This window comes from Diorhabda sublineata, chromosome 1, assembly GCF_026230105.1.
Source record: "Diorhabda sublineata isolate icDioSubl1.1 chromosome 1, icDioSubl1.1, whole genome shotgun sequence".
Taxonomy (NCBI): Eukaryota; Metazoa; Arthropoda; class Insecta; order Coleoptera; family Chrysomelidae; genus Diorhabda; species Diorhabda sublineata.
Genome location: NC_079474.1, coordinates 38,149,136 through 38,173,652, shown reverse-complemented (window position 1 = coordinate 38,173,652; position 24,517 = coordinate 38,149,136). Strand labels below are relative to the sequence as shown.

Below are 24,517 nucleotides of genomic sequence, written 5' to 3'. Positions count from 1 at the left end.
ACTTATAATTCTCGAACCGATTCAAATAGTTTATCTGGTGGATTTTCTTCATTAATGTCCAATGCAGCAACCGTTTTTATTCAAACTTAGATAGCTTAGACAGAAATGGACGTTGACTAAGAAACTTCATCATCTAACATATCGTCTGATATCTAGGTTTATTATAGCTACCTGCTTGTTTTGAGTTTCAAATTTTAAGTCGACAAATACCTTTGAAATTATTCCTATTTTCTGGTAATCTCTTTGCCTTCCTCTTTTATTATTATCTTTGTTTCTTGAATAACCTTTTATTCTATTAGTCTCAAATCCGGCAACAAAGTGTGAGCTTTTTGAGCCAGAGATTAAAACAGATTCAATTTATTCATAAACCCTTGAGTATTTTGAAAATAAAAATCATAAAATAATAATCGGGGCAATTAAAGTGTAATACCTATCTATTTGCTGACTGCTGGTTCCGTTTCCGATTTCTAGGGATGCTTAAGAAGATTTGCAAAGACTATTATGACCGCATGTATATATGTGAAGAACAGAAGTGGGATTTGGAACGTGAAGTTCGAAAACGGGATTGGGAGGTATCTTGACACTCACACATCTGTTATAATTCCACTTGTTTTGTGCTTCATATCATAAATACATACCAAAAGTCAACAGGTTTATGTTAACGATTCACAAATGTACAAATAAAAATAGCGGATGAAATCATCAAGACAGGAGTGAGCATGTTTTTGTAACTGATAGAATTATAGTCTTAATTTTAAAAATGAAGATTGAGAAACAGTTAGAGACATACTTGGAAGTTTGTTTAGTGTATTTCTTTGAATATAAAAATGAAATACAAATTATTATTCCTTCGAATATATGATCTTCGATGGGAAAATAAATATTGATCAGCTCATTTCTGTTTTGAAAGAATGGAACTATATACACCTAAACATTTCTATCAAAACATTTTACCTGCTTCTGCTTCATGAGAACAAACCATCGTTATGGCAAATATTCCAATTATTTATTAGGGTTAAGCATCAAGCTCAGTAGTTAGAAATAAAGAAAACATTTTTCTGGAGCATAAAAATTTCCTCTTCATGTACAATAAAGTCTTCGAGTTGCCTGTGAAGCTGCCATATATTCCATAAAATCAAGTAAAATACGAAATTTAACAATTAGGTAATGTTATTATCTTTTATAGAATGTTCTCTTCACTTTTGCGCTTCAGCGATTTTTCCAGGTGTTTGGACCTTGGCTGAAGCCTTCGATTGCATCCTCGCAGTTGTTTCAATGTCATGAATCAATTTAAAATTCAATTTCACAAAGATAAAGAAGTTGCAGGGCTAGTTGAAACTGCACACACTCAACGTGCAGTACCAGAATGCATTGTCGTGATGCGGCACTCAATGATAGGTGATGTCTGGGAAGACTCTATTTACTATATTTACAAGTACTTCGCGACAGAATACTTACTATACGATGTATCCAAGTTGGAACAAACTTCTTATGGTCAAGTCAATCTCGTGGTTGTCAGAGAAGTAGATAAGCATCGTGTTACTCTTGTGAGCCTTTTGGTGTTGGATCATTCGTTGATAGCTACGGTTGTATTTGGCGCTTCATTGAAGAGTCGTTGTGAAAAAACAATGGTCAATATCCGTAATAATACGATCAATCATTATTTGATCACTTTTTGCCAAACAGCGATTGATATTCGATGTTGTTTTTGTTATTCTGAAAGTTTTTTTGAGTCAATTTTTGCACAATTTTGTCTAATCGACAAATTATCGGACGAAATATTATGATAGTTTTATGGTGAATTTTTAATTCGTCTGCTATCATTCAATCCGTTAACTGAAGATCTGGGCGTATTAGGGTACTTAGACGCCGAATTTGTGTTAGGTTTTCTTCCTCGCGTTCCATCTTCCACGCTTTCACGTCCCTCATTGAAAATTTTATGCCAATGAAACACTTTTCAGTTTCAGTTGTCGTATCTAAAAATTGATCACCACGCGTGGCTCGAGATTTCTTTTCTTCATTTTTGTGACGAGCTCCATTAACGCACATGTATAAAATAATACAAATATGGCCTCTAATGCTTCTCTACATAATCTTTTTCAAGTTTATCCATCGTGGTGCTAGAATTAACTCAAAACATAAAATTCCAGAAACGATGAAATTCCATTTTCAAAAATTTTTGAAGTTTTGTATAGTTACTGATAACTCTAGAAACTTTAGGTTTTCTCATTATTGCCTGAGAATCCAAATGAAACATTATAAAAAACTACTCACAATTTAAGTGATTTGCAAAATGAAACATATGAGTGAATCGTTAACAAGGTAAACCAAACATTTTCAAACCGATTACTTATGTTGTGTTTACTAAATATTACATAGTAAGTACATGAAGCGTTAAGCCGTAGTGTCCCTCTCCTGAACCATTGTAGCTCTCGGCAGCCATAAAAAAATATATCATATCATAGATCGTTAAAAAATACAATTGTCAATTTTCACATATATTCACAATAGTCACATATACCTTTATATCCAACGCTTATGCTCTCCCGCAAGCTTTTTAGTGGTTCATCCAACTTATTTGTAGTCTAACTGCCTTAATTCATTTTTACATAATAACCAATTGTATTCAGTTCACTGACTATGAAAAAAAGTTTTCTAGCTTAAGATAAACATGGAAATATTGCTGTTGAAAGTGCTTTTAAACTAAATTCAAATTTTTTATAAAAGTTTAGATAAACTAATAAAATTTTACGAATTTCTTCAACTAATTTTATCATTTTAACAGTAATTCTTCAGCTTTTATAGTAGAATGTTCTTATCATTCCAATATTTTGAAAACCTTGATCCAGAAAACTTTAGACAAAGGTCAGATATACCAGGTGTGATCGAAAAAATACAGTGATTTATTTTATTAACAACAGAACTACCCTTGGTTACAGATGCAACATTGAATATACTATTAAAAGGCTTCTATTTACTCTATCATAATCTTATATCGGTAATACTTTCAAAATGCTGCTGACATCTTCTATTCTACAGACAACTTTTTGGCACTCCATTTTAAATCTGCTCGAATGAGTTTGGAACTCGTCATGTTTGATAATTAAACGTTAAAATGCCTTACACGAACATATATACATAAGCTTTGCACATTTTCATTGTTTCTGTCATCCTAGGGCGACGTAACGATTATTCGTCATTAACTAGCTAATTTCCTTTTCCAAATTGAATATACCACTTTTAGTTACTACACACTCAAAGTTACTACATTAGCATCGTGAACAGATATTGACATTTCGTGAGATGCTTTGGCACTTTCTTTTCAACTTATAATAAAAGATTTAGTATTAAGTTCAGACACTACAAACACAATCTCACTAAAACGGTTATAACAGAAGACTGCCAAGTAGGAACGGGTTTAAACCCGTCACTGCTTGTAACAAAACATAAGGGGGTACGAGATATACAACTAGAATAGATAAAGCCTAAATAGCAGCTGCTATATAAGTTCATTTGTCACATTTTTGATCACACCTTGTATATGTAAAAATAGTTTTAATAAAAGTCAACTCTGATTTTTTTCCATTGAAAAATAGATTGAATCGCAAAATCTTTTACCTAACTATACTAATACTATAATATAATAGTGTTTATCTAGTACATGAGCAGCACTAAAACGGGCATAACGCTTCACCCCCAGCTACTTTCCATGGGATACGGCATGGCCCTTCATGCTTGCTCCTTTTATTTTTGCGTTGAAGTGTAAAAAAACAACCACCATATTCAGAATTTTGCAACGTAACCATTCCAAATCACCAAAAGTATCGGAATTATGATCCATGGAAAACGGAACCTGTCAGTTCAGAAGTGCCATGCTCTATCTATCCTGCTCTTCCTTCAACAAATCGCAATAATTTGTTTATCATATATTTCAAATGCAGATATCGTGAAAAAGAGTTTCCGATATTTAGTTTTATCGAAACATTTCGACACTATATTTAATCAGAGCTCTTTCAAGCATGTTCACTGTATATATTACAAGAAATACTCCAAAAAAAGGTGATGCAAATTTTTGGATGTTCTATGGCACTCATGAATACTTGTTTTCACTGCAAAATCCAATGATTAATTTCACACTTCCTATTACTAATACCACTTAAGTCTTTCGCCTCTTGACACACTTAGTTCACTAAACTTAATAATCAATGAATCGTTGGAACTAACTAAATGCATTAATACTTAATTTGACATTCCTACTGACTGCACCAATTATATGAAAACTATATAAATGTGATTTTTGTGGGAACCTTGGAATTTTCCTGAATTATTAGCGTAAGTAATCTGAGTTATTTCATGATTGGTGAAAATAAAATAAAATTAAACATGGCTCATGAGCATGAGCACAATTATCAACAATACCTTCTAGAGGTTTTGAAATGGTCTTTGATTTATAATTATATTGATATACATATAATTATTGTATAGGATTTTGCAGTAAAATAGTTGTACTATAGTATACTGAAATGAAGTCAACTTTGAATTGTGAAAAAAATACCCACATTTAATAATAAAAATACGGTGTGAGTTGTGTTATTATAAACTATTTTTTGAAAGTTTATTCAAAATAGAGATTTAAAATTGAAATTATTTTCGAATCTATTTTTTTATTGAGTGATAAATTTTTATTTGTTCAAAGTGATAATCGAACTTATTTCATCATTGAAATATAGTTAACAGATTTAAACTTTCTCATGCGCTAAGAATTTAGATGATTTCAAAAGTATCGGTAAGATCAGAAAATTATTTTCCTTTTAATGACATTTTGTTAATCTATTGAAATACGACATGCAACCAGCTTTGAGAATTATAGACATACGTATTATGTAGATGGCACAGCCTTAAAGAGCTCTTAAAATATGTTTAGTATTTTTAAAATGTGCTAAACAATCATCACAAACGATATTATGGTGTCGTAATGTTACTACGCGACTTAAAAACAAACATTATCTAGTTATTAATAAAATATATTCACGCATTTTGAAACTTTTATATCTATTGTAACGCTTTTACCCCATTTAGAACATGAACCATCAACTAAATCTATTTAAATATGTATTAAAAACACTGAAGATTTGAATAGTTTTACGTACAAAATATCTCTAATAATTAATTTGTTAATAGTAATCATAGAATATAAAAAAATTGTTAATAGTCATCATGGAATATAAAAAAAGGTAAAACATGAAATAACCAATTCAAATATTTCTGTGATATTTCAAAGAAAGTGTAAGCTACCTAAGGATAAGAATAAATGAATCGATTTTTAATCATTCTTAAATTAATTATGTGGAAATATATACATACGTTAAACAAATTAGGCTTCATTTTATTCTATTAATTTATAATGTGGAATTTTTTTTCATGATAAGAAGAAATTTTTTGTGAAAAAGAGAGGTACTGTAGTAAAATAATCCCAAACATATGATATATATATATATATATATATATTCAATGTCAAATGTACAGAACTCAATATCATGATAGTACTTGTAAGTGTGTGTAAGTGATCTTATTTAATCTAAATAGAATATTAGGAACAACACACTAATCCATTTTGAGCAAGTTTTGAAATGATTTTAGGTGTTTGAGTACCTCTAAATTATAATGCGAGATTGCGGATTGACACAGAAAGGAACAAACAATGGAGACAACTAAAGAAAACAGTGGGAAAAGTTCAATTTTCAAACAACTTGATTAGTATTCACAATCTCCATATTCTAAAGGTCATTTATACATGGTGTATCAATTTAGAGATAGTTGATGCGTCGCTTTCGAATAAAATTGTTATGAAACGAAAACGGCGCATTTTCTTATCCTTTCGGATGATTTCTTCTTTCCATACACTTTTCTTCATTTTAACTTTCGATTTTATTTTTTTTAGTTACAATCATGATTTCCATACACTTCTATTTTTATAGGACGTATAAAATTTTACATGAGATAAAAAACACAACTAAACTCAATTACTTAAATAGAATAATCATAATGTTGACTATTTGATAATATTATAAACTCTCATATATTATTCGTGCTCTTATGTCTACAAAAATTGTCAATTTGTAAATTTTTTATACCAAGTAATACCATGAAGAGATATCCAAAGTATTAAGATCTGGGAATTTCCTTGGTCATTCAATAATTCTCTGCCAATTTCTCAATCTCTAAATAATAAATTAGCTCATGGCTGAAATAATTCTTTTCTCAATAATTCCAAATATTGTACACAATGAGTTTTTTCTGAGAAACGTGGGTTCTCATTACGTCCAATATACTCTTGTCTAGTTAATCCAAAATTTGTTCACAAAACTGCAGTTTTCCATCAGGATCGTGTTTCTGTAGTTCCCTGAAAATTGCTTTATAAATTTATATATTTTATATATAAAATTTATATACTTTAAGAATTTGTGACTGTGTACTTTCAACATAATTAGATTAGTCTAGTAAAATTGTCTTAAACAATTTTCAATACAATCGAGTAAATATCTTCATTAAGGGCGGCTTATCGTTGTTACTAATTTTTATTCATCCCCATTTTTCCATTATTGTATTTCTATTTCACTACTACGCGATATGAGTTACAAAACGGGCTATTTTTCACTCAATAGTTAATTTCGTTAGTGCACTCGCCTTTGTTCCATAATCAATTATTTTTATAATTTCAATATTCCAAATAAATAAACTATAGTTAACGAATTTTCCACAAACATCACTTTGCTGATAATAGATTTTCTTCTCCAAAATATTCATCGATTTATCAAAATTATTATTTTCTCATTAAATAATAATTGTTCAAGTATCAATATATATTTAGTCATGGATTGTGATTTTATACGTACAAATAATGAAATCAACGAAAACGTCATAACAGGGACGACCTGTATAAATTATTATTGCGTGAAAAATATTTTGAATACTAATCGACGTGTCCAATTTATGAATTTAAAAAGTAGGAAACGGAACTTATACTAACACTAAAGCAAATATATTCACAATAGAAACAAAATAATATACATTGAACATGTACTGCTCACGGGCAGTATAAATTGTGTATATTTTTTTGAAGCAGCTGTTTTGTAATAATACAGTTGAAAGCCTCTTTTGAATTCCATCATTATTTCGACAATAACTTTTTCACTCATATGTAAAGACATATCTAAGTTGATGGTTCTGTTCAAAATCGGAAGTATTGGGTATACTAAATAGGAAGGGCATTAAGATGGACTTTTGTAAATAATATTGTAATATAGGTTGAAGGCAAATTTCTAGTTTCATATTCATGATTGAATCTTTGAAATAATCTTTTAAATTTTAACTAGAAATTTACCCTAAAATTATATATTATGAAAAATGGAAAGCGTACGTAGCTTTTTATTGATTAGCTTCAATTTTATGAACCAAAAACTGAACAAGACCAGCAAAAGTTTTCATTTAGTTTAGATCCCGGATCCTGATCAACGTATCCTGTTTTGAAAAGAGGAGCAGATTCATCTACTTCCTCATCTTAAACAAACTCTGTGTGTTTTTTTTTGAGAAATAGTTGTATTTTTGATATTCCTCCACCTGTATATTGTGTATATTTTTGTAGAAGCAGTTACAATTATATTTTCCCCTGTGTATCGTCAAATCCTATTGTTTACTACATGATCGTTCTTAAAACATAATTTATAGTTTCTAGCAGAAAGATCTCCCAAGCGGAACCATTTTTATCCTGTTTATCGCATTTTATGAGTAAAAATCACTATAGAAATAACCATTTATTATATGTATCGAACTTTTTCCAGTTGACATTTTATTGAAATACTTGAAATTTCAACTAGCTGTGAAAATACAATAAGAAAAAATTAACGATATCATCAACTGGATCCGATCACGCAGCGAAAATGAATTAGAATTGAAATCACCAATTGATTATCAAGAAAATTGTACTAACCTATTAGTACAATCAACTACTAGTACTTCTAGATTATCTGCGCACATTCTGCCAGATTTTTTATCTAAGAACTATTGTAGACCTATTGTAGAACGTGGTTTGATGTTTAATGTGCAGCAACTGCTTAGGAAGGAAGAAGGTTATAATGTTTAACAAAATTGAGAAATTCATTATACAACTATTTGCAAAATATGATGAAATTTCAACTTAAAAACTTATACAAGTCTACTTGAAGAGTATGAAGTTGAAATCAAGTGTAAGGCAGATAGGCTTGCTAGGATAGAATGCCGAAGAGACAGTAACAATACTACTGCCGATGGGATTGTGTAAACAGAATATGATTAAACGGAAGTGATTACGCAATATCTAGAGCGATTTGGCTAAGGGTCAATAAAAAAGATACAAAAAAAAGATTCAATCCAGAAGATCATTGGAGTGATCACTGGATATTGTACATTTGGCACAAAACTCCAAAAATGGAGAATGACATCGGACACTTATTGCAAAAAGTGTAACAAAGAATAAGATGTAATTGAGTATTTGCTCTTCCGGTGCCCTACCTTGCCGGAAAAACGATGTTGGGGGATGACACCATAGATTACCTTGAAAACATAATTAGAAATAGAACAAGTAACAAACTTTATTTTGTGTTGAAAATACTTAGAAATGAGCTGTAGAAGAGAAAAAGATGGGAGGCTGGTTAGCTAGTCAACTAAGTTTCTAAATAATGGGAAATAAAGAGTAAAACAATGGGCTTTGGACTTCGGATTGAATCACGACAAATCACTATGTTGTCCGTACTAACCTAACATAACATTCATAATAGAAAATTGAAATATATATTAACGAAGTAATTGTAATAATTTAATATTCACTAAATATTTGAAATTGACTCATTCAAATTTGCTGTTTCATTTCTTATATTATTCAAATGTTGTTTTAAGAACTGTCATATATATTATTTACCTTTGTTTCTATCTTTACTCTCCACTGTTCCTGTCAATGTTCTGACTGTGCAAGCTTATATAATTTTCTTTTTTATATATCTACTAATTGGCTGCCTAAGCAATCTGATTTTTTGTTGTGAAGCTCTATTAATTATTGTTCTGTTTCATCACATTCGCACCTTTACTAACTATTTGTTTGAGGCTACGTATACTTTATAATCTAATTGAAAACGTACAGAAAGTTGTTGTTAAATAATTTTACATATAATAAAGTGTACGTAGCTAAGTTCTTACTATATATAGAAAAATGTAATATCACTCAATTTCATTTATTTTTGACAGATCTCCGAATTGAACAGCCAAGTCAACGACCTTAGAGGAAAATTGTAAGTATTTTAGTTACGAGCTTATTATTAGTTTTAAAGTTTGTGAGTTGAATAAATTTATAATGGAAGATAATTGCATCATACCGTTTACTCTATGTTTATGGTCTATGAGGTTCATAATAAAGATATCTTCCACAAAGTAATAGGCCCCCCTCAAAATTTAGATGTGTAAATTGACTGTAAAACACATAATCGCAGACTATCCATCGTTGAATGGACACAAATCATAAATCATCTACATACAACTACATTTTCCATATTAAAACATTCCTCTTCTTCTCTATTTAGTAAATTCTGAAAAAGAATACCTATTTTATTTGGCCTCAGTGAAACTATAGTTCGTTTGTAAAGTATAATCATATTCGAGTCGGTTAAGACGGACCTTTTCAAACTAGTTTTGAACCCCAAAAAATTTCCAATACTTTGCCTTAAGTTCAATTTGATAGAGCTCCAATTTGATTAAGTAATCCAAAGTAAAAGGGGGGGAAAAAATGTAGATCTCGTGGAGAAACCAACAGATAAAGAAATCTTATGGTTACAATTTTTGGAAAACCATAAGAGTGCGAGTGAGAATGGATTTCCAGCCAAAATTATTGGATTCGACGGGGATTATGTACAATAAAAATATTCAAGAAGGGAGATAAAAAGGTGTGAGGATTATAGAGAAATATCACTTCGGAATTTGATGTACAAAATTTAGGCTAGAGTTATGAAAGACAGATTGAATGAGTACCAATAACCAATAATCAATAATAGTAAATAAATACTAAGGAGATTTCAAAAACGGATCAGATATTCACGATAATGGATAAAAGCTATGAGCGAGATCTAGTCCTATATGTTATGTCTATAGATTTTTAGCAGGCTTTTGACACAATAGATAGAAATAAAATGTACATTGACTAACTAAGAATAAAAAAAATTGAGAAGAGATTCAAAATGACATTAGACAACTCAAACCGTAGAATACAGAATAGAACAATACATCTTATTTATCACCTAATAATTGCTTATGTTGATTATTTGGCTCCGATAATCAGAACAAAAGAGGAAATGGAAAGAGCATTCTGTAGAGCTAAACGACTAGAAAAGGCTGCAAAAACTTATGGACTAAGAATAAGAGAAAACAATATGATGCTAAGCCAGAATGTGGTTGATAGAAAAGAATACACATAGAATGAAGCGGAAAAGGAGAGAAAATATAAGACAAAAATAAAAACAAAGAGCGGACTAAAATAAATAAAAAAAGTGGAAAGAAAAGCCGTTGGATCATTAATTAAGTTAATGGGATCACAGGATTTATTCACATTAAATAAAATTAGATTGTAACGAATAATAAAGCGACAAGAGTAGCATAGAAAAATGGAATATAGGTTTTAACAAGGACGGAAAGGAAGATGTTGCAGAAAATCTTTGGGAAGATAGAAATAGATGAATGAAAAAGAATCTTTATAAATAACTATCAGTAAAAAGTTTCCTAAGAGCTCAAAGAATGAGATGGTTGCACCATATTAAAAGGATACTGGAAAATCATTGAAAATGGGAATCAAATAAAAAAGAAGGAGGAGGTCAGAGCTGAACGTTGTATTGGAAGATGAAATAGAATGAAATTGAGTTCAAAAGTAAATTTGTCATACTGGGATTATTCAATATTAATTTTCACATACTCTATCCTTCGTAACACGTTGCCCGGCTTCCATAAATTATACCTTAACATCTTTCAATCTAATGTACAGTACTATTCACATTCAAATTTCCATATTCAATATTCTGCACCAACTTTTCTTAAATTTGTATATTATGTGTAGTCCCTACTCATCAGTTGTAGTTGATGAGAATTTTATATTAAGAAAAGTTGTACTCATTTCATTTAGTTCAAATTAATTCCTGAGGTAGTCTGAAAAGTCAATTTTTGTGATTGTCTCCATATCTATATCAATAATCTCACGTTTGCACATATACTACCTTTTAAGGTACAACTTGTAAAATTGAAGTCAACAATTATATTTTATTTGCTTCAGTTCAATGTTTGTCTATTTGCTATATAAACCCAACTTTACCTTACAAGGCGTTACAAAACTAATATTAGATCGTTATAGTATATTTGAATATTTTGTTTTAGTGTAAAACCAACTTTGAAAAAGGTATCCAAATATGAAAACAAATTCGCCAAACTTCAAAAGAAGGCTGCCGAATTCAACTTCCGTAACCAACTTAAAGTTGTGAAGAAGAAGGAATTTACCTTAGAAGAAGAAGACAAAGAAGTAAGTAAATATTTAGAAACTTTTTGATAGATTCATTTTCAAAATACTTAGTTCTTTCCTCAGTATTCCGACTTTTACTTTCACTTACTAGAGCTCGCAGTGTTTTCGATTTATATTAATTGAATTTATTTCAACTTGGTATTTATATTAACGACAGCTTGAGATAAAGAAATATACTCATTTAAAAAGGTGTAGCTCGATCCACCAAAGTCATGGTTCGCCTAGGTTGCAGCTCATAACGTAATTTACATAATAAACCTCACTGAGAAAATTCAATTAAATTTGTACTTTATTCATACGTTGGTTACAAAAGTGAGATTGTTAAGAATATGTACAAGTGAACATTTCAAATTCTTGCGCTACATTTTCATTGTGATGTACGCATATTTCGCATTAGGCAGCCCAATATTAAATGTATACTGTCGTTGAAGACAAATCAATGTGATACTAAGTATATAAGATAAATAAGATTTTTTCCTCGCGATATACAATCGCGTAAATTTGAAATAATACCTTTGTAGTTAATAATTTGACACTTTTTCAGTGGGGTATATATTATGTCAACTATCTAGTTTCTTGAACGTTCTTCCAATTAGTAACAAAACTTTTCTTTTGGCAAAGGGCTCAACGTACCTACTAATATTCTAAGGAAGAAAATCACTTCCGAAACGACTAACTTGTAAGTTAGATGTAGCTAAAATTACTAGATATCTTTTAACGCTCTTTGTTGCAATTCCACCATTAATTCTTCAGAAACTTTGTGGTATTATCAAAAATTTCAGAATTATGAGTTGCCAACCTTGATGAACAAATAAAAAAAGATTGTTCTCAGACAATGCTAGAATATGAGTTTATTTTTCGCAGCCCAAGAAATCGGAAAAAGCTGAATGGCAGACGAAGAAATGATCTACTAATGGCCGCTAATTTTTGATTTTACAATATTTCAAGATTTTTTGAATTATACACAAACACACAACACTTAAATAAAAATTTTTAAAATCTACTCAGTATTTTTACTGCTCAAGTAGATTCCACAACACCCAATTATTTTTACACACCCAAATGTTTTTAATTTTTGGGCTTTTTTTATTTTTTCTTTCTTTTAAATGGAAATAATCCTTTTGAACAAGGTGAGCTCTGCTTTAGCTTCTTTTGTGGCAAAATTTACTGCTGATCAGGTATTGCATTCTTCATGTAAATCAAAAAACATCTAATTCCAGTACATTCATATCATTAACGAAAATGCATAAATTAATATGCGATTTATTGTAGCTCACGCATCGAAGTAACCATTGAAATAGAATCTACTCCATATTTACGGATATACAGTGTGCGGCATCATAACTTCCTTTTTCCAAATGCGCGTCCTATAGAGTTTTGTCCAGGAGCACGTGCAATTTGGCTTCTTTTTCCAAAGAATGTTCTGTTATTGCAACCCATAGCGCATTTCAGAATGGACCCTGTTGTTCCATGTTCCGGACCGGAAATCAATTCTAAAGTGTATCATTACATTCAGTCAAATTGCGAGTATAAAAAAACAAAGAGGTGTATTTCCTCAACCCATTACATCACTTGACAACATTAAGGAGTAAACATCTGCCCTTGGACTTTTAGATCTAAAATGAAGTCGTAAGCTAGATGAATTGGACTTTGGAGGCGATTCAAAGTGGTCGATTCTATCTCCGGATTTGTCCTCTTGTGATTGTTTCTATGTTTTTTTCAAATCCAAGAATAAATAACCAAAATAATGCTTGCCATGCTGAAAGAATCATAGCAAACGGCAGAAATCGCAAACGATTCATGATTAAAACTCTTTGATTGATATAATGCATTTTATCATGCTTTGAAAAATTGAAGCTATGCTGCCGCATCCTCGAGTTTCAATTACAGTAGCTGAAAAGGTAATAGTAAGCCGTTTAAGGAAAATAATTTTCCCTTCTCAACTTTCCTGTCACAGGAGGCAGTAGGATCTGCTTGGTGGTAGGATGTGTGATATTTGCAATTGTTGCAATCTTCATTTCCTACTTCACTTTCAATTTTATTATTCTAAATTCAGAAATATACGCATTGTTGATTAAACTGATTTTGTTAAAAATATCAACTTCTATCAAATTTGATTGATAGTAAACAAACATTTCATGAGAAAAAAATTATCAAACTTAAATTATGCAACAAACTTACTTTTAAGTTACTTCAAATCAGTATGATCTCCTATTTAAAATGCACCGCATAGAGAAAAATTGCACTTTTTTCAACAATAATTGTGTCAAGTGTTTTTTGTTGACTCACCTTCTAATAGCCTTTATCGATTATATAGCAGCTTTTGATGCTACAAACTTCTTCAACTTTATTTCATTTAAACGAAAAGCCGAAATCAAGTGTTTATTTTACTAAGACCAAACTTCTCAGTGCCAATTTTAACACTTCTTCATACGATTCTGGGTATTTGGCTTATGCAGTCTTTACACAAATTAAATTGAATTGAGAACTGCAGAAATGTTGAGCGCCCACACTTGCATCAATCCATTCAACCATTTACTTTATCTATTTGACATTTCATTCGCCTAAGTTAAATTATGCGGTTGTGAATGAAATACCCAGGCAGGTAGTGTTTAACTGAAATTGAAAGTGTGCCCGCTTTTTTTAAAAGTTTGTTAGTGAAAACATGCCCTTGATGGTTGTTAATGATATTTTCATTATAAGAAGTTTGAAAAAGAGAGTTGTTTTGTCTTACATAAATTGGTTTTAATGCATTTTAATAATAACTAAAAAAATCTGCTTAAAACACGCATTTCTTGCAGAACTGTCGCTTCGCAGCACAATATATCGCGCATATTTTCCTCTATCAGTTTAAAAACTATACAACACAGAACTTGTTTGTTACACATTACGAATGGCCTACAATTTTATAGATGTATGTAGTGTATGTTTTTGCTGCTATTTCAGAACAATAAAATATAAATAATTCATTACCAATCACGTAGACCTCCGTTACTTGTTAATACAGAACAAAGTTACTTCTTTTTTAGAGTTGATATCAAACATCAATTGTCATACATCTTAAAAAAGTTTAAAAATCAATTTAAATCAATATTTTATTGTTTTGAAAATATATATTACTATTATTAAGTTGCAGAAACAGAATTTATGTTTTAAATATAATACCAAATATAGGGAATTTATTTTTTGCAACTTAATACATCTACTGAATAGCGTAGGTATTAAATAATTTGCTTTCCAATTTTCAGAAGAAACCTGATTGGTCTAAGAAAGGAGACGAAAAGAAGGTACAAGAGGCTGAAGCATGATTTTTCTTATCTATGTTTAATCCCTTTAGTCCACTTCCGGGATTAGTCGTAATATCGACATTCAAAAATATTTATTTTATTCATTACTTTCCAGACTAAAAGTATGTCTGTCCGCATGTATATTATTTGTTTATGTATAACTTATTAAAAAATGTGAAGTATTGTGTACGTCATATTTGTTTTTATCCCACTGTTCCATAAGCTCATCCATTTACATAAGTTTAGTTTTATTTTCTCTTTAACCTCATTTTTATTAGTTTTGTGATTTGATTTTTTGTTGTTTTAAAGAATGACCAGTTTAATCTAGATAAACGTGAAAAAAATAATTGCATAATGATAAAAACAAAAAAGCAATTGAACAAAAAATATGCCCTGATGGTGTGCCGGGAGGAATTGGGGTTGTTACCCAAAGATCTTACGGTGTATGTACATGACAATCGTGAGACCAATCATCACATATGGGGGCAGTGGTGTGGGGTACTACAACTAGTCTGAAAACCACGAGGAAGAATTTCTCAAAGGTACAAAGACTGGCGTGCCTATGTGCAACTGGGCCATGAAATCTTGCCCAACAGCTGTACTAGAAGTGATTCTAAATCTCCCACTCACTTAGAATGTTCAAAGACAGAATCATCAAAGAAATGCGTTCCTAAATAATGACCAGCCCTGCGACATGCCTGGGACAGCGCATCGAAAAAATTTAGCTTTGAGAAAAACTTCACCTCAATAATAAATAAGTCGAAACTTGTAAACTAGTGTAATTAACTGTCATTAAATGGGATTTCTTCATAGACCATGCAGTTACATGGACTGATTCTTCCCAGCGAAATATCTATTAGGACTAACGTCAACTAGCATGAATTCGATTTATCAAAATACGATTCTAATTCATGCATCGCTATTTTGATTGCGTTTCAATTATCAAAAAAAAAATAGAAATATTATTTTCCAATTTTGTGAATTATATATTGATGCACTATCTAGCAGAATATACATACACTGACGTACTTTAATAAGGAGATTATAGATTGCGTCCCAAAATCAGCGTTTAATGATTCCTTCTTCTAAAATCCCATAATGAACATTAACTTGCTGATAATATAGGTCTTCACAATTTATAACCCATTTAGGATTATCTATGGTGCAGTATCTAGAGTTATATTAGACGATAAAATGATAGTAGCCTCAACAAACATATTTTTTTGAAAATATTTCTCATCAAAAAAATTTATTGAGTGCAGGTACAGAACTCTAATATTCTATTATCCTCCCCTTCTTTAAATATATGTAAGAACTTCCTGCTTAATATTGTGACAAATAAAATATTTTTTAAATTACGAAGGCTCCTGTGCTCTAGAAGCGGCTAATAAAGATAATCGAATCTTGAAGCCATTCCAAAGTAATTCATTGTGAGCATGCGACGTTTTATGAATTTTTGAGAAATTTTACTATCGCAACACACCAAGGTGATTGAAACCAAGTGATAATTGATAACTTCTATGGGCTAATTCTATCATGAATTATACAATCTTGGTGAAATGTTCGATATAAAGCGTATTCAATTTATTTACAACGTAAAACATTAAGAGTAGTAGTACTCTAATCAATTGAAAAATTATTAAATTTATTCCCCATTTTCTAGGTATGCATAATGATTCATAGACAATTCGCTTTCTCAAGCCCGCGAAGATTATTGGTACTGATTTTATTCAATAAAAATAATATTTTATGAGACAATATCTGATTATAAGAGATAATTAAAATCGAATTTATGTTATATAATAAATCATATGAATGTACCACTAAAATGTGTTCCGTACAATCTACAATTCCACAATCTTATTTTAATTTAAAATGTATTGTTTTAGGAAGGTGAAGAAGAAGGTAAGGGGGGCATGTCATTGTATTTACCATATGTTAACATTAATATTCTTAGTATTGTCCACTAAATCACATTTCTCAATTTTAAATTGATATATTCAGTTGATTAAGCCAAATCGCAATTCTAATTAATTTAATTGTAACAGATTATAAAGCTGTAACATAGTTATCAAGACTAGTCTGAATAAGATATTCCTTTAGCCTTCATTATTTCTAAAGAGATTGGAGAAACCCATAACATATCGCTATTATTAACGAGGATAATCAAAACACCTGTTTGTTAATATATTGTCAGCCAAAAACAATGAAAATCTGCAGCCTACGAGGGCCGCTACCGTTGTGAGATATGGCAACACTGATGTAAATATGTCAAATCTAACATTGCCATCATAAAGTTTGAAATTTTTAATGATGGATGTACTCAGAACGTGTTGACATACGAGTGCTGTTTGAAATATTTACAGATACTTGAAATGCTCATATGTTTATGAATGAGCAACTGCTGATTAATTCGCTTGAACTTTTGGTGATGAAGCACCATCTCGAGCCCCGTGTTCAGCTGGTTTTCCGAAGTCAATCGTAGTCAAGCTTCGCTACAGGATTAATTTTGCGAAGGAAAAAATCGCGGTGCTTCAACAGATGTTTATAAGATCGTGACGAACCATGGACTGAGTGGGTTAAATCAAACAAAAATTTTTCGTGCACGAAATACTTTGAAGTAAATGGACGCCTTTTTTTCAGAATAACTGGACATGTCAGCACCGTTCTATTAGAGCAATGTATAACGGTCAATTCTAAATGGTACACCAGCATTTGTTTACCATAATTTTTCGAAAAAATCAGGGAAACCAATCATTCTCCAACACTCCATCACAACTATACGAGCTCTCAGACATCATTTCAAACAAAAACGTTTTTAACAGTCAAAGCATCGAGTTAATGAGTCATCTGCCGTACAAACCTTGTTTGGCACCCAATGATTCCTTGCTATTCCCGTCGACTAAAAATAATTTGCGATATGAACGTTTTTGCACACCTGAAAAAGCGATTGATCCCATTATAAATATTTGTCTTCATTTGTCTATCTCAAAACATAAGTAATAACCCTCGTAGTAAGTAGATAGTAGTTAAATATGCTACAGATGAAATAAGGCAATTTCTATGAAGAAGTTTAGATTGTTGTAGCTCTCAGATTTGTTCTAGCGGTAAGTGAATGGTCTATTGGTCCAATTGATCAACTCTCGTAGTAGTTCTTCATTTATATTTACAAGTATCTTTCAAACTAAAAGCTCAGTTTAAACAAAGTCATCAATTACTTATTAGAAGTTGTTGTATCTCTCTTGTGTTTTTCTTAGTTTTCAGAGAAACTAAATAATGGGATATCTATTAATTTCTTAGAAAACTGATAATGCTAAAGAAAATCCAACCAATTCATACAAAATTTCAATCTTATACCATTTTCAAGTCAAATTGGCCGAACAAAATGTAATTGCTGAAACTAAGACACTATGCAAGCTATTAAAAAGTAATAAATAAAGGGTCATTAACCATTTTTCAATAATAAACATACTATACACTAAATATGTGTCATACATTAACTTGTATCCTATTTTTCCCATTTTGTTAACCAGTTATTACCTTGCAACGCATCAAGATATCTTGTTGGTTACTCATGACAAATATAAAGGAGTATAGTAACAGTCACTAATACGTTGTAATAATAAATTACGTTTTTTAAAGCTTTTGAAATGTGTTTGATGCATGTTTAATCACAATAAAGAACATATTTGAACACAAAAATATAGTTCCACCAGCAGAAGCTCAGCCCGCTACAGAAGTAACATCGGCAGAAGGTGCTCCTAGTGCTGAAGGTGAACCTGCAGCAGATGGAGCACAAATACCAGCAGAAGGACAGCCTGCTGAAGGACAGCCTGCAGAAGGAGCACCATCTCCGGAAGGAGCACCTCCAGCACAAGATCAACCGACTGAAGGTGAAACAGGTCCACCACCTGAACCTGAGAAAGAGAAAACACCAGAACCGCCACCAGAATCAGGTCAGTTGAATTATCATTTGTAGTTCATCCTATTGTTCTTAGAAAAAAAATTGTGAATGCTTGAGATACGTATTAAATCTTAATAATCACACACAAATTGCTAGCAAAACTAATTTTAGTTCAAGCATAATTTAACGTCTTCGTATTTATATACACTCTTTCTATTCGTGCAGTGCAGATTAATAAACACTGTCTCTTACGTTCTTAATTCATTTACACTCTACACTATTCCCTTAACTTGTAATAATTTACTTATAAATATCACTTAGATAATTCCTGCGATTACTTTCACTAATTAGTTTTTCCACTACGCATATTTATTTAAAACTAACTACGTTACTTAAACTTATTTATATACCACAAATTGATTTATACAAGATGCAGAACAAAAAGGAACACAAGAAATAAATAAATAGACTTTCTTAGAAATCAATCAAAAGAAATACTGTAATAAACCGCCTACTATAATAAAAAGTTCTTCAAAGGCGCATCCGCCATTCATAAAAAACAATTCAAAGGCACCGCGGGAATTCGCCGATTTTCAAAATTCTATTGTAGCTAGATAGGGCCGGCCTAAGGACCCATTTCGCGATCTTGTTCGTAACATAAAAAAATGTAATGAAATTCTGATATTTCATCGGTGTTATTTATCAACATACCTCTATCAAAATTGTTAATATTTATGAAATAAACAACGATTGAAAAGGTATATAAATTCATTTTATCAGACGCCATTTTGAACTTCTCAAAATTTAAAAACTAAAACTCGTTTAGAAACCTTTCCTCTATATATCTATATAATATCAATTGGATTTTGATATTTTTATTATACCTTCCGCATAGATAAACAAATTTTCCATTTTCAATCAATTTTCGTGAAATCAAAGGTTGAAAAGAAAATTATCGAAATCTAGTTCAATTCTATTATAGAGCATAAAATCACCTACAATTTCTATGTTCACAATTTGTTTGTACGAGCAAAAATGAAAGAGATATCAGCATAAAAGACACAAATCTCGAGTGTAATTGTAATTAGGGACATAATATTCCGAATAAAAAAAAGTTGATTTCATTTCCTTACTTTCTTGCAATTGCCATGACATAACTATAAATTTGTCTGTAAAATTTTCGTTCAAGATTTAATAAGTGTAAAAAGTCTCATATTATTTTCCTTTCCAAATTATAGCAGCAAAAAATTTCAAAACCATGTTTATAAATAAAAAAATTGATCCCATAGGATTTGAAACGTTCAAGAAATTAGTCATAAACGAAGGCTACGACATAATCACATTACCAGAAACAATATTAGCACCGACGGAAGATAAAGAAGCAATATCTATACCTAATTATTCCTTGGTAGAAAACCGTAGAGGCAGTGGAGATGGTGTCATTATGTACGTCAAAGATTCTCTAAAATATAAAGTTGTAGATTTGGCAACTGCAGCTACGGATACTGAACATGCCACTCTAAGTTTCGAAGATTTATTAGAAAAATTGAAGAGGAATGGTAAGATGTTGGAAGTGAATTGTTTCATCATCATATTTTATTGTGCATCATTCGTCAACCATTAATCATTACACAATAAACAAAACTAAACATAGAGACAACTCTTGATGATAGCCTGGTATAACCACTAAGGATGTGTTTTCACTATTGTTCACAACCATTTTATCTATACTAATTTTTAAGTAATACATTCCTCTATTCCTGGTAATATCAATTTAATTCCACTTCATTAAATTTGATCAATATTCATTCAGCGTCTCATTCCATTCCAACATGTTGTGATGCAAATACTTTAAAACAAAGATATTGATATTTCATTATTGTGATAAAAAGGACAAACAGCCGCAGCTGAAGCATTAGCTGCTGCAGCTTCACCTCCTAGAGAAAATGCTCCGACTGCAGAAGGTGCTTCAACTACAGAAACTGGACCAGCAGCAGAAGGAGCACCAGCAGCAGAAGGTGCACCAGCATCTGAAAGTGCACCCCCGGCAGAAGGTGCACCCCAAGCAGAAGTAGCTCCTCCAGCAGAAGGTATTATTTCATACGACGTTAAAATATTGTAGTGCTTCCTAACGGTTACGTCTCTACATTGTTGTGATAGACAAATAAATGTTATATTTTGTGTTTAAACAGAAATATATTTAGCTGTGTTAAACATTTGTCGGAAAATAAACAATTTTTATTTATTTTCTGTTTAATATTCCTCGTTTATTTACAGTTTCACCAGCCGACGGTACACCAGAGCCACCGACAGAAGCTACACCAGCTGTAGAGGCGCCTGCTGAATCCGAACCTGTTCCTGATGCAGCGCCAGCAGAAGCTACTGCGGAAGCCCCTATAGACGCTGAAGCTGCCCCCACAGAGCCTGAACCGGCTATTTCATCGCCTCCCATTATAGAAGGTGATGATTTAAATGAAGATGTTTGTTATATTTCTTCATATCATCGTTCTGTGTACCAATCATCTCATTATTCATCTTTTATTTCTAATATAAGTTGATACTTCTGTTTTCATGCCATCATTTCAATCATCATTTTTTTTGGTAAGTATACTTTCTCATTTTGACTAATATGGTATAAGGTAATATATTTCAATATTCTTTTAATTGAAATTCATAATGTATCAAAGAAACCGTGAAAAGTAATTAGCAACGCCCACTATCCTAATATACCATACATTTTGATTAAAATATTACGAGGTGGGTAGGAAGAATCTCTTTAAGTTAATATATGGGTAATGGCATAAAAATTAATTTGTTTAAGACCGCCAACGTATTAAATTTAAGCGTTAGAAGTGATTCACATCCCAAAAAATCTGTTCAATAAATTAGCTCAATAAGATCCTGAATATAAAATTTGAATTGTAAATGAAATGAAATGGTACTGCTTTTTAACTTTAATCTTTATTCAATCAAAATATAATAAAAATAGAAAATAAGGCCGATATTCTGATATTTAATGTTTATTTATTATAAATTAATAACTCTCAACTATAAACAATAATTTATTATATAAGAAAAGAAAAAATACATAAGTGTGAATGTAGTGAAGATCCATCTGCCTGAAATTACATGCTTGTAGGAAATTCACTTTTCCACGAGTTGCGTACTCTATTTTCCTACGGTTACTGACGAATTGCACTAATTCTTATTGATATTTTTCTTATTCAAATTACTATCCCCGCATATATGCAAAATTCACATTGTATGTGGTGATTGTTAACGTTATTTCAAAATGAACACCCAGTATCGTTGAAATATTCATATTTTTCACTTTATACGCGTTTTTACACAAGTGCTGAAATATTTCTTTGTGTTTCAAGTTTAATGTTTCCTGAGGATATAAATGGTGTGAAATCTATTAGAGACGTATTTGGTGAAATCATTCTGATGATGTTCTACAAAATTTTGTCCTCAGCTACAACTACTATATCGACCTAATTAACTTTGAGAGATAACAGGATTTCTAAAGTAAAACCCAGCAGCCTCTTGAAATTTTTGTTGCCGAATTGAAAAACGTATACTTTGGTAATAGTTTCTAATAGTATTACAAACATCTGAATAATGATTAAGGTGGATATTTGGGAACATCCCTCGGATAACAACATTCACGTTGGCAAGCAAATTCGGCAAAATATTTTGTTGAAAGTCTATCTACTAATTGGTCATTTATGACACCAATCCATACGTTAACCGAAAACCCCAAATGGGAACGACATTCTCGAATAGCATAGAGATTTTCTTCTGTCCACAAGTGAATTACGGGAATTATTTATCTCGTCGTAAATTGGGATTTATCTGTAAATATTGTCCTGTTCAGTATTGGTCTATGATTGTTAATTTATATACAAAATTCCAACATAAGGATTCAATCTTGGAGGATGTAGTCGCTGAACCATTTGAATATGATATGGATACAGATTATTTTTTTGTAAGACTCGACCTCCTTTAGAGTTCTCGACTTACGTCTAGTGTTCGTAACAGCGTCAATAAAGTCATCTTCCTGCGCTCCATCTACATGTCGTTCTCCTCTTTACTCGTTATTGACTTTCCAAGTGATGAAATGAGTGACTAGTTTCATGAAAATTCATAGTACTGATCTAGCTTTTGTAATAAGATTTTTAAACTGTTCAAATGTCTCAATGGCTCAATGGAAACAGTGATTAACGGTTTTTGAGATAATTGCCGAAATTAACTCATATAAGTGGTGAATGTCGTTTTATCGAAATTTTTCTAGATAAAAGTGCAGGGACGGCTCTAGGACTAGATTTGTTATAATTCATTTAGGCAAGCATTTTCTGTTGTAGTTATATCTATTCCGTAACATACTGTAATTGTAAAAAGCAACCTGATTGTTTCTTTATAAAGAAGAACTTGAGAAAAACTGATTTTTATAGAAGCACATGAAGTTATAAAATTTGGTGTTGTGTGTTTGATATTAGATGATATAAACAAAAACAAGCATTGAAGTTCATACATAACATTCGGTAATCGTTTTCTATACTTCATTCGAAGTTCAACAACAAATTTTATTCTAACCTTTATTAATTTTTTTACAGCTGCTGCTTAACTTTTAGAATCCTAAGAAAACAACTGCGATGTAAGGAAATAATTAGGAAAAAGTTTTTTGTTAAAAAATATTTTTCTTGGATGTATTTATGTAATTTATTATTGTGTCAATTCAAGTTTATGTATTGTGCAGCGTTATTTGATGTATTCCATATAAAGCAATTTAGTCCTGGTTATATTATACCGATAACTAATGACCTGTATAACACACATTTTATTGTGACAATAAAATAATTTAGTTACTTTTGAGTTTGTTTCATTTTATTGTATGTATTGTTCACACTCAGAAAATAGCTTGAACACGTTCTTTTTAAACGCATAAACCGCTTTTTCGGAATTGGCAGTCTCACAGCTAATGTGAAAAAAGATATCAATGAGTCTCAAAACTGTAACGTAGATAATCAAACAATGCGTTTTTTGTGTTTCCAAACTTGTTTAAATTGGCAATATTCGCAAGGGCCCAGTCTATATTAGACCGACTTTCGTGATTAAACATGCCAAATGTTTTAATGTTTGAAAATTTGTTGATTCTTTCTCATATTGAAAGACTCCAAGCCCCAACTAATATTTTCTTTTTGACTCATAAATGCATGCACGACTATTTACCTATGACAAGGCTATAAATTGTTTTGATGCAACAGTTTTTCTTCATCATTACACGAAATCAATCGACAGGAAGATCTTTTTGGATTTCTATCAACAAACATGCTTCTCCAAAATTTGTGTTTTACTTATGACAAAAGCCTTTTACTGGACTGGAAACAGAAAATGGAAAAGTCTGAAAGTGTTGGTTACCTCCTAGACTAGACCACTCCAAACAGTCCCTTCGAAACTTTATTGCTGGGAGCTAGGGAATTTCTGGATCTTAATAAAAATATGCTAAATATATTCAGTTTATTTCCTACAGGACATTGTTTTCTCAGGAAGAACCTGATTAAACTGAATCTAGCAGAAATTGGCATATGCAGGTTCTGCGGGTAACCGAAAAAAGTTGTCGAATGTCTTTTCATTAGAATTAAATAAAGAAAATGCTTTAGACGAGTGCGAATGTAATCTCCTTAAAGTTTTAAAGACTTTGGTCCTGGATTGTTTTCATTGGGGGACTCAATTTAT

At 31.2% G+C, this 24,517-nt stretch overlaps 1 protein-coding gene across 13 annotated transcripts in view; it reads left to right on the top strand.

Annotated features, from left to right (window-relative positions):
- Nucleotides 1-23,650, top strand: part of LOC130449448 (troponin I) — a 36,319-nt gene extending 12,669 nt beyond the window's left edge. For 6 of the 13 annotated variants that reach the window (XM_056787327.1, XM_056787311.1, XM_056787320.1 and 3 more), the window contains 9 exons: nucleotides 9,280-9,323; nucleotides 11,446-11,587; nucleotides 14,836-14,874; nucleotides 16,764-16,779; nucleotides 18,582-18,830; nucleotides 20,068-20,337; nucleotides 20,671-20,868; nucleotides 21,056-21,238; nucleotides 23,395-23,642. In XM_056787327.1, the coding sequence (XP_056643305.1) occupies nucleotides 9,280-9,323; nucleotides 11,446-11,587; nucleotides 14,836-14,874; nucleotides 16,764-16,779; nucleotides 18,582-18,830; nucleotides 20,068-20,337; nucleotides 20,671-20,868; nucleotides 21,056-21,238; nucleotides 23,395-23,405 (1,152 nt within the window). In that variant the 3' untranslated portion in view covers nucleotides 23,406-23,642. Of the gene's footprint in view, nucleotides 1-471; nucleotides 573-9,279; nucleotides 9,324-11,445; nucleotides 11,588-12,451; nucleotides 12,591-14,835; nucleotides 15,068-16,763; nucleotides 16,780-18,581; nucleotides 18,831-20,067; nucleotides 20,338-20,670; nucleotides 20,869-21,055; nucleotides 21,239-23,394 lie in introns of those variants that run through there. The other 7 variants (XM_056787369.1, XM_056787358.1, XM_056787283.1 and 4 more) reach the window with 6 other exon arrangements.
- Nucleotides 23,651-24,517: the final 867 nt, after the last annotated feature.